The 25,580-nt window shown below is 49.9% G+C and overlaps 4 protein-coding genes across 5 annotated transcripts; 1 reads left to right on the top strand and 3 right to left on the bottom strand.

Annotated features, from left to right (window-relative positions):
* Nucleotides 1–9,514: 9,514 nt before the first annotated feature.
* polr3f (polymerase (RNA) III (DNA directed) polypeptide F) lies at nucleotides 9,515–12,654 on the bottom strand. Of its 2 annotated transcripts, none has more exons than XM_085911969.1 (9): nucleotides 11,995–12,654; nucleotides 11,537–11,654; nucleotides 11,401–11,468; nucleotides 11,256–11,323; nucleotides 11,063–11,175; nucleotides 10,476–10,619; nucleotides 10,149–10,256; nucleotides 9,878–10,069; nucleotides 9,515–9,696 (listed from the first exon to the last, which is right to left on the bottom strand). In XM_085911969.1, exons 1-9 carry the CDS (start codon nucleotides 12,045–12,047, stop codon nucleotides 9,619–9,621), a joined length of 942 nt encoding a protein of 313 aa, XP_085768095.1. In that variant the 5' UTR covers nucleotides 12,048–12,654; the 3' UTR covers nucleotides 9,515–9,618. The 2 variants fall into 2 exon arrangements, with proteins under 2 accessions (XP_085768095.1, XP_085768094.1); XM_085911968.1 differs by lacking the exon at nucleotides 11,995–12,654 and adding an exon at nucleotides 11,801–11,928.
* A 447-nt stretch (nucleotides 12,655–13,101) lies between these two features.
* Nucleotides 13,102–17,028, bottom strand: kat14 (lysine acetyltransferase 14). Its single transcript, XM_085913053.1, has 10 exons — nucleotides 16,782–17,028; nucleotides 16,233–16,354; nucleotides 16,034–16,155; nucleotides 15,765–15,937; nucleotides 15,253–15,699; nucleotides 14,685–15,175; nucleotides 14,489–14,622; nucleotides 14,044–14,219; nucleotides 13,762–13,952; nucleotides 13,102–13,642 (listed from the first exon to the last, which is right to left on the bottom strand). The coding sequence occupies exons 1-10, from the start codon at nucleotides 17,026–17,028 to the stop codon at nucleotides 13,469–13,471; spliced, it is 2,277 nt and encodes a 758-aa protein (XP_085769179.1). The 3' UTR covers nucleotides 13,102–13,468.
* Nucleotides 17,029–17,044: 16 nt separating this feature from the next.
* Nucleotides 17,045–19,336, bottom strand: pet117 (PET117 cytochrome c oxidase chaperone). Its single transcript, XM_085913054.1, has 2 exons — nucleotides 17,745–19,336; nucleotides 17,045–17,192 (listed from the first exon to the last, which is right to left on the bottom strand). Exons 1-2 carry the CDS (start codon nucleotides 17,838–17,840, stop codon nucleotides 17,064–17,066), a joined length of 225 nt encoding a protein of 74 aa, XP_085769180.1. The 5' UTR covers nucleotides 17,841–19,336; the 3' UTR covers nucleotides 17,045–17,063.
* Nucleotides 19,337–21,004: 1,668 nt separating this feature from the next.
* Nucleotides 21,005–25,332, top strand: tmem178a (transmembrane protein 178a). The gene is made up of 4 exons (XM_085912327.1): nucleotides 21,005–21,512; nucleotides 21,810–21,923; nucleotides 22,963–23,100; nucleotides 23,314–25,332. The coding sequence occupies exons 1-4, from the start codon at nucleotides 21,020–21,022 to the stop codon at nucleotides 23,553–23,555; spliced, it is 987 nt and encodes a 328-aa protein (XP_085768453.1). The 5' UTR covers nucleotides 21,005–21,019; the 3' UTR covers nucleotides 23,556–25,332.
* The last annotated feature ends 248 nt before the right edge of the window (nucleotides 25,333–25,580 follow it).

Below are 25,580 nucleotides of genomic sequence, written 5' to 3'. Positions count from 1 at the left end.
AACCCTAACCCTAACCCTAACCCTAACCCTAACCCTAACCCTAACCCTAACCCTAACCCTAACCCTAACCCTAACCCTAACCCTAACCCTAACCCTAACCCTAACCCTAACCCTAACCCTAACCCTAACCCTAACCCTAACCCTAACCCTAACCCTAACCCTAACCCTAACCCTAACCCTAACCCTAACCCTAACCCTAACCCTAACCCTAACCCTAACCCTAACCCTAACCCTAACCCTAACCCTAACCCTAACCCTAACCCTAACCCTAACCCTAACCCTAACCCTAACCCTAACCCTAACCCTAACCCTAACCCTAACCCTAACCCTAACCCTAACCCTAACCCTAACCCTAACCCTAACCCTAACCCTAACCCTAACCCTAACCCTAACCCTAACCCTAACCCTAACCCTAACCCTAACCCTAACCCTAACCCTAACCCTAACCCTAACCCTAACCCTAACCCTAACCCTAACCCTAACCCTAACCCTAACCCTAACCCTAACCCTAACCCTAACCCTAACCCTAACCCTAACCCTAACCCTAACCCTAACCCTAACCCTAACCCTAACCCTAACCCTAACCCTAACCCTAACCCTAACCCTAACCCTAACCCTAACCCTAACCCTAACCCTAACCCTAACCCTAACCCTAACCCTAACCCTAACCCTAACCCTAACCCTAACCCTAACCCTAACCCTAACCCTAACCCTAACCCTAACCCTAACCCTAACCCTAACCCTAACCCTAACCCTAACCCTAACCCTAACCCTAACCCTAACCCTAACCCTAACCCTAACCCTAACCCTAACCCTAACCCTAACCCTAACCCTAACCCTAACCCTAACCCTAACCCTAACCCTAACCCTAACCCTAACCCTAACCCTAACCCTAACCCTAACCCTAACCCTAACCCTAACCCTAACCCTAACCCTAACCCTAACCCTAACCCTAACCCTAACCCTAACCCTAACCCTAACCCTAACCCTAACCCTAACCCTAACCCTAACCCTAACCCTAACCCTAACCCTAACCCTAACCCTAACCCTAACCCTAACCCTAACCCTAACCCTAACCCTAACCCTAACCCTAACCCTAACCCTAACCCTAACCCTAACCCTAACCCTAACCCTAACCCTAACCCTAACCCTAACCCTAACCCTAACCCTAACCCTAACCCTAACCCTAACCCTAACCCTAACCCTAACCCTAACCCTAACCCTAACCCTAACCCTAACCCTAACCCTAACCCTAACCCTAACCCTAACCCTAACCCTAACCCTAACCCTAACCCTAACCCTAACCCTAACCCTAACCCTAACCCTAACCCTAACCCTAACCCTAACCCTAACCCTAACCCTAACCCTAACCCTAACCCTAACCCTAACCCTAACCCTAACCCTAACCCTAACCCTAACCCTAACCCTAACCCTAACCCTAACCCTAACCCTAACCCTAACCCTAACCCTAACCCTAACCCTAACCCTAACCCTAACCCTAACCCTAACCCTAACCCTAACCCTAACCCTAACCCTAACCCTAACCCTAACCCTAACCCTAACCCTAACCCTAACCCTAACCCTAACCCTAACCCTAACCCTAACCCTAACCCTAACCCTAACCCTAACCCTAACCCTAACCCTAACCCTAACCCTAACCCTAACCCTAACCCTAACCCTAACCCTAACCCTAACCCTAACCCTAACCCTAACCCTAACCCTAACCCTAACCCTAACCCTAACCCTAACCCTAACCCTAACCCTAACCCTAACCCTAACCCTAACCCTAACCCTAACCCTAACCCTAACCCTAACCCTAACCCTAACCCTAACCCTAACCCTAACCCTAACCCTAACCCTAACCCTAACCCTAACCCTAACCCTAACCCTAACCCTAACCCTAACCCTAACCCTAACCCTAACCCTAACCCTAACCCTAACCCTAACCCTAACCCTAACCCTAACCCTAACCCTAACCCTAACCCTAACCCTAACCCTAACCCTAACCCTAACCCTAACCCTAACCCTAACCCTAACCCTAACCCTAACCCTAACCCTAACCCTAACCCTAACCCTAACCCTAACCCTAACCCTAACCCTAACCCTAACCCTAACCCTAACCCTAACCCTAACCCTAACCCTAACCCTAACCCTAACCCTAACCCTAACCCTAACCCTAACCCTAACCCTAACCCTAACCCTAACCCTAACCCTAACCCTAACCCTAACCCTAACCCTAACCCTAACCCTAACCCTAACCCTAACCCTAACCCTAACCCTAACCCTAACCCTAACCCTAACCCTAACCCTAACCCTAACCCTAACCCTAACCCTAACCCTAACCCTAACCCTAACCCTAACCCTAACCCTAACCCTAACCCTAACCCTAACCCTAACCCTAACCCTAACCCTAACCCTAACCCTAACCCTAACCCTAACCCTAACCCTAACCCTAACCCTAACCCTAACCCTAACCCTAACCCTAACCCTAACCCTAACCCTAACCCTAACCCTAACCCTAACCCTAACCCTAACCCTAACCCTAACCCTAACCCTAACCCTAACCCTAACCCTAACCCTAACCCTAACCCTAACCCTAACCCTAACCCTAACCCTAACCCTAACCCTAACCCTAACCCTAACCCTAACCCTAACCCTAACCCTAACCCTAACCCTAACCCTAACCCTAACCCTAACCCTAACCCTAACCCTAACCCTAACCCTAACCCTAACCCTAACCCTAACCCTAACCCTAACCCTAACCCTAACCCTAACCCTAACCCTAACCCTAACCCTAACCCTAACCCTAACCCTAACCCTAACCCTAACCCTAACCCTAACCCTAACCCTAACCCTAACCCTAACCCTAACCCTAACCCTAACCCTAACCCTAACCCTAACCCTAACCCTAACCCTAACCCTAACCCTAACCCTAACCCTAACCCTAACCCTAACCCTAACCCTAACCCTAACCCTAACCCTAACCCTAACCCTAACCCTAACCCTAACCCTAACCCTAACCCTAACCCTAACCCTAACCCTAACCCTAACCCTAACCCTAACCCTAACCCTAACCCTAACCCTAACCCTAACCCTAACCCTAACCCTAACCCTAACCCTAACCCTAACCCTAACCCTAACCCTAACCCTAACCCTAACCCTAACCCTAACCCTAACCCTAACCCTAACCCTAACCCTAACCCTAACCCTAACCCTAACCCTAACCCTAACCCTAACCCTAACCCTAACCCTAACCCTAACCCTAACCCTAACCCTAACCCTAACCCTAACCCTAACCCTAACCCTAACCCTAACCCTAACCCTAACCCTAACCCTAACCCTAACAAAAACCCTAACCCTAACCCTAACCCTAACAAAAACCCTAACCCTAACCCTAACCCTAACCCTAACCCTAACAAAAACCCTAACAAAAACCCTAACCCTAACCCTAACAAAAACCCTAACCCTAACCCTAACAAAAACCCTAACCCTAACCCTAACAAAAACCCTAACCCTAACCCTAACAAAAACCCTAACCCTAACAAAAACCCTAACCCTAACCCTAACCCTAACAAAAACCCTAACCCTAACCCTAACCCTAACCCTAACCCTAACCCTAACAAAAACCCTAACAAAAACCCTAACCCTAACAAAAACCCTAACAAAAACCCTAACAAAAACCCTAACCCTAACCCTAACCCTAACCCTAACCCTAACCCTAAAACCCTAACCCTAACAAAAACCCTAACCCTAACCCTAACCCTAACAAAAACCCTAACCCTAACAAAAACCCTAACCCTAACCCTAACAAAAACCCTAACCCTAACAAAAACCCTAACCCTAACCCTAACCCTAACAAAAACCCTAACCCTAACAAAAACCCTAACCCTAACAAAAACCCTAACCCTAACAAAAACCCTAACCCTAACCCTAACAAAAACCCTAACCCTAACAAAAACCCTAACAAAAACCCTAACCCTAACCCTAACCCTAACCCTAACCCTAACCCTAACAAAAACCCTAACCCTAACCCTAACCCTAACAAAAACCCTAACCCTAACCCTAACCCTAACCCTAACCCTAACCCTAACAAAAACCCTAACCCTAACCCTAACAAAAACCCTAACCCTAACAAAAACCCTAACAAAAACCCTAACCCTAACCCTAACCCTAACCCTAACCCTAACCCTAACCCTAACCCTAACAAAAACCCTAACCCTAACCCTAACCCTAACAAAAACCCTAACCCTAACCCTAACCCTAACAAAAACCCTAACAAAAACCCTAACAAAAACCCTAACCCTAACCCTAACCCTAACCCTAACCCTAACCCTAACCCTAACCCTAACCCTAACAAAAACCCTAACAAAAACCCTAACAAAAACCCTAACAAAAACCCTAACAAAAACCCTAACCCTAACCCTAACAAAAACCCTAACAAAAACCCTAACAAAAACCCTAACCCTAACAAAAACCCTAACCCTAACCCTAACCCTAACAAAAACCCTAACCCTAACAAAAACCCTAACAAAAACCCTAACAAAAACCCTAGCCCCGAGACCTTACAACAATCCTAGCACCGAGACCTTACGACAACCCTAACCCTGACAACCACCTTAGCTCCAAGACCTTACAAAAACCTTAGCACCTAGCCCTTACAACAACCTTGACACAGAGACCTTACAACAACCCTTACAACAACCCTAACCCTGACAACAACCTTAGAACCTAGACCTTACAACAACCCTAGCTCCAAGACCTTACAACAACCCTAGTACTGAGACCATACAACAATTCTAGCACCTAGACCTTACAACAACCCTAGCTCTGAGACCATACAACAATTCTAGCACAGAGACCTTACAACAACCTGAGCACCTAGACCTTACAACAACCTTAGCATCTAGACCTCAGCCTAACCCGAGCCCAACAAAAATACAGAGTATGACATCAGAAAAAAAACAGAGCATGACATCACAAATGACAAACACATCTCACTGAGGACATCACATTGCCCCACGTGCTCTTAAAATAACTTGGCCAATGCATTTGTCTATTTGATTTGCTGCAATTCCAAATTTCAAAGAATGGTGAATAATCTTAACATGATACTTAATAGGACATATTGAACACTATTTTTAATAAATTAGTTAATTATGTCGTTTCAATTATGATTTTGTATAAATACTAGGTATAAACAGAAAATCTACTACACAAAACGGACAGAGTTTACCTTTCTGAGGGAGTGGGGCAAAGACTTGTTTAGCTTATTTAATCTATTTTGGCATGAGACCTATTCTGAATTACACCTAACACACAACTTTGGATCTTTTGAATGAACAAAGTCGTTTAAATTATGCTTTTAGATAAATACTAGGCATACACGTGGGCCAGTTTAGTTGTTTGAACAGGAGAGGGAAGACTTGTTTAATTTATTTAAATCGATTTTGACATAACTCTTCTTAATAACACATTAAACACAGCTTTAGATGTTTTGAATAAAGTAAGATTTTGGATAAATACTAGGTATACCATAAGATCTAGACAAAATGGGCAGTTAACTTGTTTGCGTTAAATTGATTTTGATACTATGTTTGTTCCCAGGCAAAAGTGGATGTGCTGCAATTCCAAATTTCACCACATGGTTGTGCCAAATCTTGAATGAAAGGATATATTAAACACTTAGTTGAATTGATAGAAATTGGTAATAAGACCTAGTGTACTAACATGAAATCTGTTCTGAATTAAAGTTAGTTTTATATATGCTTTTGAATATTTTTAGGTCTACAGTTCTGCTTCACTTTGAGCATCATTTGAGCAGTGTGATAATCTCCCAAATCTTTGAATTTAAGGATTGGTGATTTAAGAAATAGCTTGTTAATATGTTCAAGGAAGGTAATCAGATTTGTTTATCATTCTAATGGACTTCTTTTAAAAACTATTCTGGATTGCAACTTTGGATCTTTTCTTATATTACTTTGCAACAATATACTCGGTGACAGATTAGGGTATAGTATAATCACAAATATTAATTTAAGAGTGTCCACACAATTTAGTTAGGGTTATGTGTTTAATCAATTCCTGTTAGACATGCTTTGGGTATTTATAAGGATTAAACAGCAATGTTATTCAACAGTGATTATTTATTATTGATTGACATGGTATTTGTTGAATCAGAATCATTTATACCTATATCACAATGATTTATCATTACTTAACATGTATTCCATATGAATGTTTTATCCATATTTTGTGTGTAATCAACATGGAAAAGTGTGGTATCAATGTAATTCGTTTGAGAAGGGACACTAGGAGTTAATTGCAATACTGTTGGTGGATTGCGTGGGATCAAACACGGCCGTCTGCAGCCAGTGGAAGTTTTAATAGGAGACGTTTAACATAAATGGAGGAAGAAAGGGTTACTCACTTGAGACGTCTTCGCCAACGTCCAACCATTGTAGCTCCTGGTCAATGATGCGAGCCTCCAACTGATTTTTAATTCTTCTTACAGTGGAAAACGTACAGCCAACAAACACCGTGGAACCTACAGAAAGGAAATAAAACAACAACATTTAACATCAACCAACATTCACAGACACAACGCGACTACGTTTCAGCTAGGGTTAGCTTCACAGTTACACATTACTATTGCACAGTGAACGCGAGCTGCATCGACAGCTTTAGTCAAACTACGCAAAAGTAAATCTCTTTAAACAAAATGAGTTGTTTTTACCGTGTACGCTCTAGACCAGGGGTGGGCAATTATTTTTTCCATGGGGCCACATGAGAAACTGAAAATATTGTGGAGGGCCGGCCACAAGGCTGAACTCAATTCTTCATATTATTAATTGCATTTCTTTATAAAAAGCAGTAAATAACATTTTTGACAAGCTGGTAAGATTATATATCTTAATGAAGTCATGAAAAAGTGAGTTTTCCTTGCAAAAAATGTCGTTTATTCAATCAAATTTTTCCAAAACAATGGTAAACAAAATGTGAACGTTTTTTACTACTTGTGACATTTATCCAATAAACTTAGATGCAGGCAATCAGGTAATCAATATCTCTGAAGAAAAGCATGTACATGACTGCGATGTAATATTATCTAAGACTGTAAATTAGAGTTAAATAAAGTTATTTTTTAATCAACGCAATCATTTACAACCTTTGACCAGGAAGAATCGTCGAAACTCGGCGTATGTGGCAGGCACCTGACGACAAATTCGACGTCCCCCCCCCCACACACGCACACTCACTCGCTTTTCAGGGCTACAAAAGTACTTATTTATAAATAAATAAATGAATAAATAAAGAGTTGTATGTACCGTGTACGCTCAAGACGTTCCAGTTGCAAGCAGAAAATAAAGATATTTCTGTTGATAATAGTCATGTTTGTATCCGCGGATTTGAATCTTGGCGGGAGTTCCGCCTATTCACGTCATTTCGCGGCACATGACTGCGACGTAATATGATCTAAAACTGTAAATTACAGTTAATTATTATTTTTTTTTATCAACGTTATGATTTACAACCTTTGACCAGAAAGAATCGTCGAGATTCGGCGTATGTGGCAGGCAGCTGACGACAATTTCGACGTCCCCCCCCACACACACACACTCACTCCTTTTCAGGGCTACAAAAGTACTTATTTAAAAAAATATATATATATAAAGAATTGTATTTACCGTGTACGCTCAAGACGGTCCAGTTGCAAGCAGAAAATAAAGATTTCTGTTGATAATCGTCATGTTTGTATCCGCGGATTTGAATCTTGGCGGGAGTTACGCCTATTCACGTCATTTCGCGGCACATGACTGCGACGTAATATGATCTAAAACTGTAAATTACAGTTAAATGAAGTTTTTTTTTAAATCAATGTAATGATTTACAACCTATGACCAGGAAGAATCGTCGAAATTCGGCGTTCGTGGCAGTCAGCAGACGACGAATTCGACGTCCAACACACGCACACTCACTCACTCGCTTTTAGGGCTACAAAAGTACTTGTTTTAAAACACAATGAGTTGTATTTACCGTGTACGCTCAAGACGGTCCAGTTGCAAGCAGAAAATAAAACATTTCTCTTGTTAATCGTCGTGTTACTACCCGCTCTGTGTCGCTTAGCTCTACAGCCTACTCCCCGTTGAAAGCCACGCCCACAGATTTGAATCTCAGCGGAAGTTCCGCCTAGTGACGTCATTTCCGCGGCACGTGACTGCCACGTAATATTATCTTAAACGGTAAATTAGAGTTGAATAAAGTTTTTTTTTTTTGATCAACGCAATCATTTACAACGGTTAGACAGGAAAAATCGTCGAAATTCGGCGTCTGTGACAACACTTGCGGCCATGTCCGCGTCACATTACTGCGCCGTGGCAACGTCATATAGCAACTGCTGTTTTGTTTAGTAGACTTGGAGGTATTACCATTTGATATAATGGCGCACTGGTTAGCACGTCCTCCTCTTGAGCATGATGTTGCGGGTTCGAGACCAGTCTCAGCACTCTTTTCTTTTCCCCCTCGTCTGAACGTATACGTCTGCCTTAATATTCAAACAGCGTATCAACTTCCTACTTCTGTGTTGCGAGCCACGCCCACGGATTTGAATTTTGGCAGAAGTTCCGCCCATTGACGTTATGTTTACGTCATGACTGCGACGTGGAAACGTTAAATATCAATCGCTGTTTTCTCTAGCAGACTCTAAGAAGCCGTGTTGACACAATAGCGCATTATCTAGTAAGTCCACCTGGGACACATAATGATGCGACACCCATCAATTGTCAATTCAGCATGATCAAGCGGGTTGACGCCCGTCTTAGCACTTTTTCTTTTCTCCCTTGTCTATATGTATATATTTTAATATTCGAACAGCGTATCGAGCGTTGCGAGCCACGCCCACGGATGTGAATCTCGGCGGAAGTTTCGCGTCACGTGACTGCGGCGAGTAAATGACGTCATATAGCAACCGCTGTTTTATTTAGTAGACTTGCTGTAATAGGTGTGGAGATAATGGCGCCGTTGGTACAACGTCCGCCTTACATGCATGTGTTCGCCGGTTCGTCCTCGACCTATTCCCTTCTTTCTCCAGATGTGTTTCCATAATAATTGATTTTTGCGTGTATTTTGACATTGTTGAGTATCCAAACTATTCCAAAGATCGATTCTGCATACAGGCAACACAAAAACTTTTCAGAGTATTTTCAATCTTGGAATTATAAAATCTTCTCAATTTATAGTCTTTCATTAAGAAGTATTTTTGTCGATTTACCGGTAACTTGTTGAATGCTTTCAATAAAACAAGTGATAGTCTATGAAATGACTGAGATTGTTTATCATTTTGGAGATAAATTATTCAATGTTTCCACGTACCTACCTCCCGCAATGTGGTTGGAACGGTGGTTGGTCGCTCTCTGTATTCTATATGTATCCGCTTCACGCCGTCAACTATTCAGAGCTTTCTTTGATCTCGGAATACAATTCTTCCCGCAGTTGCAAAGCATCATGAAACGAGCCATGCGAGGATTGACTTTATTGACAAGGGCGCAGGCGGCAACCATATGCCAGTAAGGAAGCCCCAGCGAAGCGGCACAGTGGGTCGTCGGGGGCACGAGCCAGCTGTCAGAAGTCAAGCCATTGGTCCAAGTAGACGCAGGTGGATGGCGAGATCTCGCCGCCATCGTGACACTCGTGGAAAACCTGCCGGCCGCAAAACCCCAACAGCGTTTTGTGAGAGGGCGTTTAAGGCAGAGCACGCAAGCGAGGGCAAGTCAAGGAGCATCCGACTATCAAGGCAGCGTTGCCTTCCTCGGGCGGCCTCCCGCCACGTCTACGTCCAAGAGCTCCGAAGCAAAGGACCAAACAAAAAGGTCGGCGTTACCGGGCAGAGTCCGCAGGGCGTCTTGACCAGTCCGGCGGGGGCCGTCACAGCCTTGACGGCGCGATACAGCTTGATGCGTCCGTCCACGCTGCCCATCGTCCCCTCCTTGGCCGCCATCAGGTTCATCTCCGCCTTGCCATCATACACCAGTGTGTCCAGGATGGTCTCTGTGTCCTCCGTGGACAGGTCCACCTGGCCGGGCCGGAGCAGAAGGACGCTCAGCGGGCAAGGGGTGGGAGCACGGGTGGGGCGGGGGCGTGTCCACAGCTACCTTGCTGATGCCCAGCTCGCTGATGTACTTCCAGACTTCGTGCGAGGTGGCGAAGGAACTGTTCCTCTGGAGCACGGGACTCTGCTTGCTGTCCTGTGCCGACTCCGCCTGAGCGTGCGCGCAGGAGGTGTTAGTGTGAGCGGCAAATCACGTGATTTTCAGCTTCCCCCCCCCCCTTATGCTCCCGTGCCATCCGGCGCCCAAAGCCGTAGAGAGCAAAGTGCAGAGGAAGGGACGCCATTTTGTTTCTCTTCCCCAGCACCCATTTGATTTACACGGCTCAGCTCGACTGGCGCTCCACCCCCTGCCCCGGTGACGTGACCTCACCTTGCCGTGGAGGAACTTGAAGCACTGCTGGTTCAACACCTCCACAAACTCCGACTCAAAGTCCTGGTCACTGTACCAGGCGCCGCCCGTCACTGAGCGGTCTGGCTGCACGTTGAACAACATGTAGACTTTCTTCTTGGACGCCTGCACACACTCACGCGCAGCCTTATTGAGGATTTGAAGTTGCGCGCCAGAATTGCACATTTCCACTTTTTCCGTTTGTTCCTACCACGGGAAAGTGTTTCATGCGGTCGCCAGTGCAAATTCAAACTTTTCCGCTCGCTCACTTCCCTTTTCAACACGGACCGCATTTCTCACAATAGAGCTCCCCCCACCTCCTCCCCTTCAACACGGCACGCCCGCTTCGACACGTCGGGCTCATCAAAAGGTGCGACCGAGCCAGGGGTGGCGGTCCGGGGATTCTTCGCGCAGGCCCACGACGTCAACGCACGCATTGGCGGGTAAGCGAGCGCGAGGCCAAGTGTCATTTCTCACCGCGTTCCAGTTTGGAAAGCGCCGAGCGGCCTCATTATGACGCGATACGGCAGGACGCTTGCAAAACGGCGCCAAAGCCACGGAGGACTCACCGCCACAGACTTGACGGCCTTGATGAGTTTTTTGCTCTCGAGGTTCTTGAGGATCTTGTTGATCTCGGTCAGAGGGAGGTTGCTCTTGAAGCGGATGTCCCGGCTCCAGATGCCTGCGCACGGGTGGCGCGTGAGTGCGTGTGCACGTCGCAAGCTCAAATCCTTAAACTAAGATCGGGACGCACCCACTCACCTTTGTTTGCGGCGTCTTCGATGATCTGGTAGACCAGCTTCTCCTGGTTGTCGGAACCTTTCATCTTGCTGACGTCACCCACGCACATTCGCACGGCGGCAGGTCACACAAAGCGCTCGGCACGCGTGTGGCGACGGCGTGTTACCTGGCGCTCTGCGTCTCCTTCAGCCTATAGAGGAGCCCGCTGCTGTTCCGGAGCAGATCCAGACAACCCTGGCGCATATGTCAAGCAGGGGTCAGGCAGAGGGCGGGCAAGGGAGCGAAGGCAAAGGGCCACGAACCAGCGAGAGCAGTTTGTTGATGGCAGCGGCCCTCTGCTGAGCGTCCAGGTGCGGCATGTCGTTCTGAATCACCTGGTCGGTGATGCCGTGAGGAAACTGCTGACACAGCTCTTTGATCCTGAAAATGCAACAACACGCTGAAGTGGAAGGGTTGATTTCTTTTGTTTGTTTTGATTTTCATTTAAATGCAAACAATCAATCAAAAGACTCATTGACAATACACAAAGTGTCCAATACACAAAGTGTCCATGAAAACGGCAAAACCTCTGATGGGATTGAAGAAATGTTGACATGTAAACGTAGCCGATGTCGCTCCATCTCAAAACATGTCCGTATGTCTGTATGTATGTCTGTATGTATGTATGTAGGGTGTCCACAAGAAACATGCCAATAACATCATGAACTATGAAGACTGTAAATACAAGGCAAAGCTATAAACCTAGGACAAAGTGGCTGACCTGTTTTCAACTTCACAAATGTTCGGTTCCTTCTTTACTTTTGCGTCAGACATCTCGAACGTCCTCCTCACGATTTTTCTTTTCAAGACATACGTCACGTATGATAAGTGTATATATTTATGGTTGTACTAACTGCCGAAGTCCTCTTGTAAACGTCGTTTCTGTCAATTAGCTCGCTGTCCAGCCAGCCATGCTCCATTCGGACCGGGGGTCCTAAAAAGCTCACGCAGACGTGGGGATGTCCCAAGAAATGCCTGCTCCAAACTATACCATTAGCCAACTAATAAACCACGCCTCTCCGTCAGTTAAGATAGCGATTTCACATCAATAATATCAATTGGAGATCATTTAAATTTATTCCTGGTCTGGTACACCAATACGGTAATTTGATGCCGCGTAGATCTCGCTAAATCCAACGGGGTTTATGTACGAGGGAGAGAGACCGCTCCTGAGTGAACGCCTTTAAAGAGACACAACAGTCGAGAGCCTCCCACTAATCGTTATTGTGATATTTGTAAGCAGGCGATCTCAAAACGTTTAACATACGACGCACGCCGCATTAGAGGACCCCATTAGGGCAATTACATATTACCACCTGCTGTCGCTGCAAATTTCACATTTTCCTTTTAAAACGTCAAAAGCATTAATACATCAAATAGTCACCATTGTGCACATTGTTTTTAGAAGTTCTAGTCGCCCAAATCATCCGTCCGAACTACAATCCTATTTCCGCAAAACAGACCAATCACAATCCGAGACGTCATCGTACTGTCATCCCAGCCATTCATATAGCGTGACGCCATCAATAGTGTGAGAACCCTGACCCGATCTGAACACCCGAGGGGGGGGATGCATACCTACCATGGAACTTGCGGTATGGACTCTGCTCCAGTGAGAGATTATGGGATGAAACAGCAGCAAAAAGATGCGATACTGAGGTCTACCCAATGGAAGGCCCTCAACGGCACCTAGAAATTCTGTCGATAAAAGTTGGTAACGGAATCGGTAAGATAGAGGGAAGCCTTGGCGGGGTGCAACTCTCCCCGATAAGAGGGTCCGGTCGCCCGTGCTCCCAAAGCCACCCTCACAGAACTCTCCGACTCGCCATTGACTAAGTACAAGTATTTATTCTGGAGACATGAAGTAAAAAGAAAACACTTTGAAGGTGGCAATGATGTCTCTGTCCTTACATAGTTGTGACGCGCCGGATCAATGTAGCTCTGGTCGGCACCGATACCCCGCTGCAGGATGTCGGGTCTGATACAAACTCAGCTGAAGCACTTTGACTTTCATCTACGTATGTGAAGCAACATCGAAGGTCACATAGGGCCCTTTTTTCTTTCCGCTGCCACGTCGCTGGCGGAGGAGCCGTCCGGGTCCTTCTCTCCGATCGCGACAGCGAGACGCGAGCAGGGAAACAAAGAAATAACCCTAACCCTCGTGCGTACACATATTGACTTTTGACTGGGCGGGCTCAGCGTCGCAATCGCAGGAAGAAGGCGTGGCGACATTCGGCGCTGTCCAGCGCGTAATACTTGTCGTAAAAGTCCAGGATGTACTCCTCGGCCTGAAAGCCGAACTTCTGATAGAGCAACATGGCGGGATTGCCGGCGGACACGTGAAGCGTCACGTCCTTGCCCATGCAAGTCTGGGAGCAAAAAAAACAGCGCCATAACGCCACGTGACTTCATGAAATGGCAGAAAGGTATTTGCGCTGGCTGGGGCCAGAAAGAAAAGAATGTAGAGAAAGAAAGACAGAAAATTGACCTGTATGAGGTGGTAGATCATGAAGGTTCCGATACCCGCCCGCCGCCACTCGGGGTGGACCAGAAGGAAGGAGACGTACGCCTCGTTGTACTTGACGTCGGGCACCATAAAACCGAAGCCCACCACCACCTTTTTGTAGAGCGCCACCACGCTGAAGTCGGGGTACTGCAGGCACTCTGACAGGTCTACTCCTGAGGGGGAGGGAGGCCGCGGCTCAAAGCACACGGAGGTGTTTGGGGCGCTGCTGCTGCTGCTGCGGCGGCGGCGGCGACGTTGCCTTACCTGGCCAGAAGCCTTGGCGACACATGGCGTTGACCGAGGCGATGTGACTGGGTCGCACGTAGCAGTAGTCCAGAGGGGCGTCGGGCTCTGGGATCCAGCCGGGGTCGCGGCGGTGGGGGTGCGCTCGAATCTCGGCCAGCAGACGCATCTTGAGGGGCCGGCTCTCGTAGTCGCGCCTGGCCGATGAACGTGACAGACATCCAATTAGGATCGATTGCCCGACGAGCCTCTCCGTCGACCAGGAAGGCCATTCATCTCACTGGGACGGATCGTATCTCAAATTTACAAGCGGGCACGAAAAGCAAACAGCCTTGTGGAAGATGGCCGGACCACATTTCCATCTCCTCCGGCATGCCGTTCTCCCGAGATTCACACCTTCTACCGAACCTCACGTCACATCTCGGAGACAGCTGGGCTCAATTGGCTCGCTCTTTCTTCTTTTTACCTGATGTAGGGTTTGAGGAGGCGGGCCGTGTACGGGCTCTTGATGCTCTGCTCCGAAGCGCCGTCGGCTCCCGTCAGGCGACAGCCGAAAGACAGCCGAGGCGAGGGCGGGCCGCGACGAGCAGGACCTTTCACCTGCAGAGAAGCGTGGCCAGTCACGCTTCGACAAAGCCGTCGCTTCCGCCACACGGCATTACCTGGAAGCGGTCCAAGACCCTCAGATCCCGGCACGCGGCGCCGCCCGTCTCCCGGGCCGCGGCGCCGTAAGCTCCTCCCGCCAGGCTGAGCGCGTGGTCAATGTTCAGCAGGGGGAGACCGTGCTGCCGCTTAGCCTGGCGCACAATCAGTTTACGGCGGAGGCGGCAGGCCTGCGGCGTGACGGCCAACGCCAGAGGGCACGCGTCTAGACGGCGCCGCAGCATCCGCTCGTCGTACGGGCCGATGAGGGCGTGGCGAAGAACCACGGGGCTCCCGTGTCTTTTGTCGCAGCGAGCCGACCTCTTGGGCTCCGGGCCCCGCTGCCCCGCCGCTTCTTCCGAGTCGCCCCGGCGCCCGTCGTCGTCATCCTCGCTGTCCATCTCACGCTTGATGTGAGGTGGCGCCGGGCGGAGCTTCTTGCGTACCAAGGCGGCGGGGGGAGGGGTGTACTCCATGCCGGGGTCGATCACGGCCTCCATCTCCTCGTCGTCTGGACGCAAAGAAAGAAAGAAAGAAAGAAAGAGAGAAAGAAAAAAAGGCGTGTCTGGAGCGTCAGCGTCAACTTACCGTGAAAGAGCGCTCGAGGCGGCATGGCATCTGGGATGAGGTCGGCCTCCGACAGCAGGCTAGGAGGGGCCGAGTGAGAGGCCGGCGTCCCAGGGGCCGAGAAGTCAGGCGAGGGGGACGGCGACGGGCTGGTCGGAGGCGTCCTGTCTGAGGAACTGACGGAGGAGAATTCAACCACCTCGCCTTTTTCCAGGAGCGCGTCCGGCAGGCGCTGTCCGGCCCCCGCGCCGCGCCCGCCGCCCATTGTGACAGGCGCGGAAGCTGCGGCGCGTTCGGCAAAGCCCGCCTCTTTCTGAGCCCGCCGGATATCTTTGGCCTCCTGCGTCCGCGAGCGTTTCTCCTTCAGCTGCATGGCCGTCTCCACCGGGTTCCTGCCGCCGCCCCTCTTGCGCAGCCCTTCCACGACCACGGTGGGCTCCGCTGCCGTTTTGCAAGCCGCCCCCGCGCCTGCCACAGCGGGCCATGCCGTCGGACCAAAACCCAAGGTGAGAATACGACCGACGGCGGCTCACCTTTAAGCTTGGCGGTCGCCTTGGGGGCAGGGCTTCGCAGGATGGGCGGTCGGTTGTGGACAAGCTTCCACCACCCCGGCTCGCTGAACTCTTGCGCCCCCGAGCGGAAGAACGCGGGACTTCCCACCGACAGACAACCCGCTACCGTGCTCCACCAGGTGGAGGTCTTTTTTCTGCCGGGTGCCAAAAGTACATCGGTATCCAATCGGACTCCTTTATTGTCAGGCTACGACAGGTATGCGAGAAAATTGGTGGCGACGGCTCGCCACCTGGATCCCAAGAGGAAGTTCCAGTGGCGGCCAATGAAGGCGCAGATGTCCTCCTTCCAGCGGAAGTAGCCTTGGCGCCCGGTTCCCTCCAGCGACAGATTGTACATAGCCAGCATGACCACCTGTCGCACGCAAAGCCACGTACGTCAGCCTTGCCACAATTGCATCCGCCCACCCGCCAATCACGCCAGGCTGTGACCTGCTGCCAGGTGAGGCGCATCCTCTCGAAGGTCTCTTCGCCGTCCTCGGAGCAGTCGCGGCAGACGAACTTGAAAAAGTTGTCACCCTTCAGGTAGCTGGGCTGGTTGCCGTGGAGATGAGCTACGGTGACAAGACCACACTTAATACAAGGGTGTTGCAGTGCGAGGTGAGGGCTGACCCATGAGAATGTCGAATCACGCCCAAAAAAAAAAAAAAAAAAAAAAAAAACGCCGTAGGACTGGGCTACCTGGCTCATTTTATATTAGTCCACAAATATTGAGTGTTTTTTTTTTTTTTTTTTAAACCCATCCACAAGTAAACTACACTCCAACAACAAAGCAAAAGCGGGGCAGGTGTTGTAGTTAGACTTTAACATCCCAGCGAGCAGGTCATAGTCAGGGTTGACTTCTGCAGCGTCTTTCCATACGTGGGACTTTCATTAGCTTCCCCCAAAACAATCCTATTGAGCTCAGGCGACTAACGCGTTTCAGTGGGACGCGCGGTACCGCGCCCGAGCAAAGAGCAAAGTGAAGGGGACAAGGCATACCTGCAGGAATCCACTTGTGGCATCGCTCGCAGTAAAAGGCTAAGCGGTCGCAAGCCCAGACGGCGTCCGCCTCGTCGCCCGGGTCGCTGGCGAGGGAGTCACCGCTGTGGTCGTGCGAGCCCTGGTCCTCTGACTCCACGATCAGAAGCGTCTCGCCCTCCACCTCGCCCTCCTCCAGGCCCTCCGAGGCCGAGGTGCAGGCCGCCTCGTCCTCCGCCGCCCCGCCCGGCTCGCCTCCGCCCTCCATGAGCTCGCTGGTTGGCTGGGCGGCCGGCCAGAAAATCAGCGCTGCGCCTCCCGTCGTTCCTCTCGCAGATGAGCGCTCAACTTTCTGTTCTCCTCAAGAAGCCGCACGTTCTCTTTCTTTCGCTCAACTCGCTCCAAATCTCTCAGCACGCCCTCATGGAGACGCTGCAAACACACAAGTCACGGGGGGTTAGGGTTAGCACATTAAGGTAGTGTTGCCTTTTGTTCAAGATGTCCGTCGTTGAGCAAGGAAAACAAAGATTTACAAGATCTTGGGATGTTTTACGGCAATGAGCACACAATGCACTTCAGCAGATGAAACAACAGCGTCATAGTTTTATTGATGATAGCCAATGGCTATGTTTGAATGAGGTAATAAGAGTATTGACACATTGATTGATATGATAAAGTATACAAGTTTGTAGAAACTAATAAGAGTATAATCGATGTAATAGGTGTATGTACACATTGGTGTTGCTCCCTCTTCAGTAGAAATGGTGGTAGCAACAAACTAACCAAACAGACATAAAAACAATGAAAGAAATAAGGTTGCTGTGATTATTTTGGTTTGTAGCAGCACACTAAAACACCAGTGCACTGGAAGCATGACGAAAGTCCCATCCCTCCCTAAAACCTCACCTCGTTGCTAGCTAGCTTTGCTATTTTAGCTGGTCTTTCTAAATGCATTCTTCGTTGCCGTGGCTGGCTTGAGCTCACCTGTCTGTCCCAGGCCTGCTTGAGGTGGACCGCAGCCACGGTGCTCACAGTTACAAGCACAGAAAGTCCCAGAACCGCTTTGGAGGTCGTAGACATCACGTTAGCATTAGCTTGCGTGATGATCGTTGCTGCCACTTTAGAGCGGCTTCTTCTTCTTCTTCTTCTTCTTCTTCTTCGTCGTCTTCGTCGTCTTCTTCGTCTTCTTCGTCTTCTTCGTCTTCTTCGTCTTCTTCGTCTTCTTCGTCTTCTTCGTCGTCGTCTTCTTCGTTTTGTTTTGCGACGGGGGGAGGGGGGCAGCAGCTTCAAAGAGCATTACCGCTACCTACTGAGTGTGAACGACAGCAACAACCGTCTCATCATAACTTTTACAACTTGACCTATATTCTTCTCACCAAACCCGTTATAATAAGATATCTAAAAAGCAGTTTTGGACCACCGGGATAGTGGGGTGGGTGGCCTTGAACAAGTAGATGAATGGAAGAGAGGGAAAAACACGAATTTATAATTTCCCGTCGCTTATGGAAGGACCGCCCATTTGCAGTGTCCATCACAGAAATTTAACCCCCAAAAAAGAAAACTTCTTGGGCGCTGCATCTACGCGTCATGACGTCAACGCACTTGCGTAGCCGCTCCGCTGTCGACGAGCAACGTGCAAGTCCCCAGTCATGAACCTCACAGCACGTCACTGATGTGTGTATATGTGTGTACTGTGTACTGACTGCCGCGTGCGTGCTGAGTCATGCGTATTTGTTCCACCTTGTGGTGAACTAATGGAATGCAACGACCTGCCTGTCACGCGCATTTTGAGGCCCACCGCCTGTTTGTTCCGCGGAGGTACAAGGAAAATGTCATCCTAAACGTAAGTGCATCGCCTTTGTTGTGAGTCTGCAGATGATTGTCTCCTTCAGGTCTGGCGGCGAGACACGTCAGCCTCCTGTTCGGCTACCTACTTCATGTCCTGAGCGATTACTTGGATCCCAAAATGTACGTCGATCTCATATTTTTTTGAAACCAATGGCAGGTCATTAAAGTGAATGAACGCTGACAAATCAAAAGGCGCTACACGCTTTCAGTAGTGCAGTGCATGCGCGTGCGTGTCAGTCAAGTGTGCTTAGCTGCTGTCAGACAGAAGGTCGAAGGTGAGCCGTTGGCACTCGCCGCAAAGTGCGTCTTTAAATTTTCATCGGCTCTCCACGCCCCCGCCCCTGCCGCAGTGCCGATCAATAAATTATTCAAGCTGAGTCGAGGTCGCTGGGCTCCGCCTCCTCCAGTCAAACCTGCGGTGGCTGGCCACTCGATGAGGTGCACTTGGAAGCGAAGCCCTCAGTTGCCACGACGACGCCCGCCCGCCGCTGCAGCGGGTTGCCAGGGAAACGGCCGTCAGCTGTTTTCGGTTGCCGTGGGAACAAGTGGCATCGCCGAGAAAAACAAGAGGCGCCATGCACGCCGCAGCGCGCGCCGATCATCTCGATGGTCAAATGGACATTTGGCCAATTGTGAGCGCCTCAACCTTTAGCCTGAATTGACATTGCATCGTCTGTCACCTGTCTGGACGTATAGCTTTCCTTTTCTTGACTTCTGTGAGCGCAGAAAGGCAAGGCGAGGCGAGGCGAGGCGAGGCGCTCTGCAAGGCGCCACCTCTTTCTGGCAAAGTCACAACTTTAAGCAACCTACTAGCTCAGCCTGATCACAGTCCTTTTGCCGTCTTGCTTTCTGTCATCTTTGGTGTGCTCCACTCGTTTGCGCTCGTAGTTGCCACTCAAAGGTCAACGCAAGAGGCGGCCGAGCCAACGCGTTTCTTCGTTGCGTTTCCATGGCTTCATCTTAAAATCAACTGTACCCCCCGGGGGCGGGTATCAATCGGCGTGCAGAGTGGTATCACAATAACTTGGACGCATTCTCATGTCATTGCTCCACGTTTTGATGAAATCGCCCTATCAAACACATGGAAAAATATTTTTCCGTTTTTTGTTTTTGTTATGAGCACACAATTTTCATTTCCCCACGTTTAACGGAAAAGGTGATTGGAGGGCTTCCGCTCGAGCCATGCTGCAAAATAGGTTGCAAAAATGACGCCGCACCTCGACTTTGGCTGTGTGGGCGCAGGAGGTGCAAGCAAAATGGAATGAATAATGCGCCAGCAAAGGTGTCCAGACGGCTCCCGTCGCGGGTCACGTGCGTTTTCCTCGTGAGACAGCTCAGGTGATGGAGGCAAAAAAAAGAAGTTGTCCATTAAGTTGATCAATAATTTATAAAAGTCGCTGCTGCTGTTTCGTGTAATCAGAGACCTCCCGACCCAAACGCCCCCCCCCCCCCCCCCAAACACTACAGCATCATCATAATGCCTCGGAGAGCAAAAATAATATTAGGACAATGAGAATGGGGTCAATAATAACCACAACCATCCTTTTAATATGCTTTTACTGCGTGCAGGTGTGTGTGCGGGCGCGCACGCGTGTTTGAAGGTCACTCCACTTCCTGTCGGTCAGCACTTTGACTTCCTTTGTTTGTTGGCGTGTAAACTTCCTACTTCAATGTATGTTTTGGGCATATTGTTGCTCTCATTTAAATAATTAAATAAATCATTTCAAAACACGCTACGTAAACAATGTATACGCACACACGTACACACAAGGCGCGCGCTCAGAGCAAGAGCCTCTGATCAATATCGGTGGACTGTTTCCCACGATCTTGTGTGTCGGCGTCAGAGGTGAGCCCCTCCCTTCCGAAGATAATTGATCGCTCAGTTGAAGCTTCATCAGCAGGACTCGACAGCCATGTTGGTTGGATACATGCCTTCCGCGCGCGTGCGCGCACGTGAGCTCATCAACAATCATCGTGTTCAAGTGGTGCAGTCGCGGAAGGTCAAAGGTCAGAACCAGATGATGCCGAATCGATGTCCACGGTCGGATGTCACCTTATGCTCTCCTTCACCCAAAGTAATGGACTCACGCGCACACGACCACGCAGATTCACTCGACTCGTGCACGCAGCCCCAATGAAGAGACTGCCCGTCTGCGGCGCAATAGCCTCGCTTATTTTCATGCGTCCAAATTTCAAAAAGCGTTCGTGTGATTACTTTGAAGGCGGCGCGGCGGAAGTACGGCTCGCTCGCTCGCTCTCTCTTTCGCACGCTTGCTCGCTCGCTGAGCGCCCGCAGCAACACCAGCCGCTCGCTCGTCTTTGGCGCTTGGTGCGTGCGCGTGCTCGCTCGCTCGCTCGCGCTCCCGAGGGCGAACTGCGGCGCGCGCGAACCGAGATGGCAGCAGGACGCCATGGCGGCTGAAGACAAAGCGAGCCGCGCGAAGAGCGACGCCCGCGGCCCCGTCGCCGCCGCCATCGGCAGCGGAGCCCGGCCGGCCGCGGAGCGCGCGTCGGCCGCCGCGAGCCTGGCCCTGAGCGCGCTCTCGCTGCTACTGCTGGTGACGGCCATCGGCACCGAGCACTGGTACGAGACAGACACGCGGCGCCACCGCGACAACTGTGAGCGGCAGGGCGCCGACTCGGGCGGCCAGCAAAACCGCGACATGCCCATCTACCACCTGCCGTTGCTCGACACGGGCGCGGCGCCGCGCGACGTAGCGCTCCTCAAGCCCGTCCATGTAGGCAGCCGCGAGGACGAGCTACTAGAGAACTGGCGCGCCATCCTGGGCATGGGCATCCTCGAGACCGAGTGCGGGCGCCCGCTCTTCTCCACGCACGCCGGCCTCTGGCGCAAGTGCTACGTTGCCGGCCTCGACCCGGACATCGACCGCCTGGTCGACAGAGGTGAGCCGTCATGACATTTCATACTGTACGTAAGAAATAAGAGCGAGTGTCAGCGTGCGCGTGTGTTAATTGATCTGCTCCGTGTGTGTGCGTGTGCGTGTGTGTGTAACCTGTGTGCGAGCGGGCGCATGTGATGCGCGTGTCATGTGCGCGCACTCGCGCGTGTGTGTGTGTGTGTGTATGGGAGGGGGGGGGGGGCGTCTCGCAGGTGTGCAGCCTGCCACAAGTACGCAAACGACAATCCCGTTTTGAGGGAAGCTCATGCGAGCGTGCGTGTGTGTGTGTATGCGCGCGCAGGTATTGCGGAGCGCTGCACAGCGGTCAAGTATCATTTTTCTCAACCAATCAGACTGAGGAACATCCCTCTCAACCTGACCAGGAGCATTCAGCAGGACGAGTGGCATCTCCTGCGTGAGTCGCCCCCACACACACCTAACCCCAGGCAGCCAGCCACACCCACACGCACGCACACTCCAACACACACGCACACACTTTTTTGAAGCAGAACTCAAGAACATGTCGTACGTATAGCATCCCAGCTGAGGGGAGCGGCCGTTTTGCATGCAGCTTGCTGTCCAATGTCCAATCGCGGCTCAGCCCAGCGGAGGTTACGAATTGAGAGAGCCATTAAACTTCAGAGTACCAAATTGCCGGACCACAATCAAAAAACATTGCATAACAATCTACGGACTAAAGCTATGGAAGAGCCTGAGCACGGAAATGAAACAATGTCCCACCATCAACCAATTTAAAAATAAATACAAACTATCGATTTGGGCCAAATACAGGGAAATACAGGGAAGAGGGGTAGCATTGTTATTGTAAAACAGTCCTATCTGTGTTGTTATATAAATATAGATGATTGATTATTGTATTGATTAGATGGTATTGATGATTATATCATTATTATTGATTATTCTTATTATTGCATTTTAGTTGTTCTGATTATTGTACATTATTACATAAGTGAAGTAATGTGTGTGGTATATAATTATGGTATACAAGTACATAGGTATAGAAAAATCTGTATTATGAATAGATAAAAGAGATAGGGGGTAGGATTTGAAAAGTTCTTTAACTTCTTCCGACTCCTTTTCGAGCTGTCCTAATAGTTGTTATTTACGACGTGCTTCGGACATTTTGTTATTGTCCTGTTTTCTTTTTCCTTTTCTTTTCCCTCTTATATTTTACTGATATCTTTTTAAGTTTTTAAGATCGAAATACAATCAATCAATCAATCAATCAATCAATCAATCAACCAAAGCTAACATGTGACGTTTGCGAGCTGGGCGAAGATTGGCCGCTTTACCTGAGCAACTCTGACGTCATTTTCTGTGGCCAGGGAGTGGTGAATTTGGCCGCCCGCTTCATTCCTATTCTCAAATGCTGCCCTTGTAGACTGCATGGGGCCGCATCGAACATTTTGAACACTCTGGTCTTTTGCCGTCAGACCTGCGACGCATGACGGCAGGCTTCCTGGGCATGGCGGCCGCCGTCCTGCTGTGCGGCAGCATCGTGACGGCCGTGGGCTTCTTCTGGGAGGGCAGCCTCACGCGACACGTGGCTGGACTCCTCTTCTTCATGGCAGGTGCGTGTGCGTATGTGTGAGCCGGGTTTGCCTGCCTGCCTGCCTGCCTGCCTGCCTGGCTGCCTGCCTGCCTGCCTGGCGGGTTCACACGTGGTGTTTGTTGGTGTGAGAGTGCGTTTGGGTTGCATGCGCCCCCTGCTGGCGGCATAAATAAGCGCTTCTGATGCCTGAGCTCACTCACTTTCACTCACTCGCTCGCTCGCTTGCCTTCAGGAATCTTCTGCACCATCTCTCTGTGCACGTACGCGGCCAGCGTGAGCTACGATCTTTCCCGGAAGCCCCCCTTCATCTACGGCCTCCCGGACGACGTGGACCACGGCTACGGCTGGTCGGTGGCTCTGGCGTGGAGCAGCCTGGCTCTCAGCGTGGCCTCGGGGTGCCTGGGCGCCGCCTTCCCGATGCTGCGCCGCGCGGGGCCCTCCCGTGATAAGGCCGTCCGCGCCTCCGCCGTCTAGAGCCACGACGTCAGCCCCCCTGCCCTCCCCTCCCTCCTCTTGGCACCCAGAGGACCGTCCACCCATGCCTCAATTGGCAAGAAAGCGAGGTGACGCAAGTTTGACTGGCACGGTTGCCGTGGTAACTGACCCTGGCTCAACTCTCAATCATGTTGAATAACAAAAAGAATTATGATCATAATTACATAGCAAGCCCCAAATGATTACAAGCCATGGGCTCCAACATGGAAACATCATTTTTCAAATAGGGCCTAAACATGGTCCTTGACAAAAACATTCTGCAAACCACACACCAAAGGTACAATAGCGAATGCCACAAACGGGCTAACAAAAAGCACTCATTCACTCACTCACTCACTTACTCTCTCACACACACACACACACACACACACACACACACACACACACACACACACACGTTGTGCACTGGTGCAATGATATCAGAATCCCGCAGTCCGAAGCTGTGCAAAATTGCTCCCCAAACTAAAATCAATTCATCACGAATAGGTCGAAGTGTGTCAACGCCACTGTCGTGGAATTATTTCCAACGAAGTGTTGGACGTGTTAAACATTGTTGCGTTACTGTTTGTCCCACTTCGACATTAACATGGCAAATCTTCAACGTAGCATCCATCCGTTACTACGGATGGTCAATATCAACAAATCAATCAATGATCAAATAGAATGATCCTTAACTAACGTGAGCAAGAAGCTGACAAACGCAAATGCAGAGTGATGATTTGGGACTGCCTACATATGTGCGTAACTTTCGTCCAAAACCATACATGGCAGGTCGGCCATTGAGCGCTCCAAATTGTCCGAGTGCGGTTTGTCTGTGCTCTGTATGCCCTACGATTGGCTGGCGACCGGTTCAGCCCCAGTGAGGAGAAGCACTTCACAAAACAAACGGATGGCTGATTCCGTTCTTTGATGACGTATACAAAGGCACGCTCGCTCGCTCGCTCGCTCGACTGCGATCCAAGAAAGCAGCTCCGTTTGCCCTCAAGTGCTGCCTGCCTGCCCGTAGAGGGCGCTGTTTGACTTGTCAGGTGGAGCGCCACTTGTGCCCACTGGCGACACGTGCCATCGTCGCCCACCTCAAGCTCAAGTCATCGTGGGCCCGCCCGGGCGACCCTCTCCAGCCGCTCCGCTCGCAACACTTTGGCAGGAGCACGTGACGCTCCGTCATCTCGTCGCATGCACGCACGCACGCAAGCACAGGCACAGAGCCATCCAAGCTTTGGTAAAGTCCTCCAGGCAATCCGACCAAGTGAGGAGGCGTTTGGTTTCCGGTGGCAGCTAAAGATCCGCCCGTCATCTGCGATGCGAGGAGAACTCAAGGTCAGAGGACTTAGCAAATTTGGCAAAGGCAAAGCTCCTTTCGTGCCGAGTTGCCATTTGGAGCGAACGGGAGTGGCTTTCAACGCCTTCAAGCATCCTTGTAGAAGAATTCTTGCCAAAGTCAGTTCGAGTTTGCCGTCACCGAGCAGAACCTGTCTCTCAAAAATGAAACAAGAAGAATCGCCCAAAGCACAGCTCGTACTTGTACTCCCCCCCCCCCCCCCCCCTTTTTGTGAGCTTATGTGTTTAGATGGACTGCTTTTTTTGTGAGCCTATTTGATTGTTTGAATGGAGCGCTTTACATGAGCCTCGCCTCGCCTGGTCACCAGTCAATGTTGACGCCAATGTAAATACAGCTGCTGTACTTTGTTTGGTGAAAACTCCAAATGAAGCAACGTTTCAACGGCATGCCTGTTTCCTCAACTACGTATTTCTGCTGGCTGGCTGCAGCAATTTTGGGAGATAAACTTACTTTGCTATTTCGTGACCCAAACAGCACAAATCTGGCTTCATGAGCACAAAGTTTGATTTGGATCATGCTATGCGTTGCTTTGGTCTCAGGATATACGTATATTGAATGAACCAAACAGACTCATTGGACAATTTGGCCTCAGCACAAAAATAGTGAATCGGATGTTTCCCCCGAGACAGTGAACTCCACATAAACAAGTTCTCTTTTGTCGT

The sequence above is a fragment of the Syngnathus leptorhynchus genome, chromosome 5, assembly GCF_054491065.1.
Source record: "Syngnathus leptorhynchus isolate UIUO chromosome 5, UIUO_Slep, whole genome shotgun sequence".
Classification (NCBI taxonomy): domain Eukaryota; kingdom Metazoa; phylum Chordata; class Actinopteri; order Syngnathiformes; family Syngnathidae; genus Syngnathus; species Syngnathus leptorhynchus.
This window is presented reverse-complemented; position numbering and strand designations above follow the sequence as displayed.

Coding starts and splice junctions, on each gene's coding strand:
- polr3f (XM_085911968.1), bottom strand. CDS start 11,922: ATGTTTCTTGTGGACACCCTACATACATACATACAGACATACATACAG. Junction 11,469..11,536: donor TCAACAAACTGCTCTCGCTG/GTTCGTGGCCCT, acceptor CATATGCGCCAG/GGTTGTCTGGATCTGCTCCG. Junction 10,257..10,475: donor TCAAGTTCCTCCACGGCAAG/GTGAGGTCACGT, acceptor GCGCACGCTCAG/GCGGAGTCGGCACAGGACAG.
- kat14 (XM_085913053.1), bottom strand. CDS start 17,028: ATGGAGGGCGGAGGCGAGCCGGGCGGGGCGGCGGAGGACGAGGCGGCC. Junction 16,355..16,781: donor CCACAAGTGGATTCCTGCAG/GTATGCCTTGTC, acceptor TTGTCACCGTAG/CTCATCTCCACGGCAACCAG. Junction 15,938..16,033: donor AACTTCCTCTTGGGATCCAG/GTGGCGAGCCGT, acceptor GGCACCCGGCAG/AAAAAAGACCTCCACCTGGT.
- pet117 (XM_085913054.1), bottom strand. CDS start 17,840: ATGTCTACGACCTCCAAAGCGGTTCTGGGACTTTCTGTGCTTGTAACT. Junction 17,193..17,744: donor AGCAGGCCTGGGACAGACAG/GTGAGCTCAAGC, acceptor GTGTGTTTGCAG/CGTCTCCATGAGGGCGTGCT.
- tmem178a (XM_085912327.1), top strand. CDS start 21,020: ATGGCGGCTGAAGACAAAGCGAGCCGCGCGAAGAGCGACGCCCGCGGC. Junction 21,513..21,809: donor CGACCGCCTGGTCGACAGAG/GTGAGCCGTCAT, acceptor ATGCGCGCGCAG/GTATTGCGGAGCGCTGCACA. Junction 21,924..22,962: donor GGACGAGTGGCATCTCCTGC/GTGAGTCGCCCC, acceptor TTTTGCCGTCAG/ACCTGCGACGCATGACGGCA.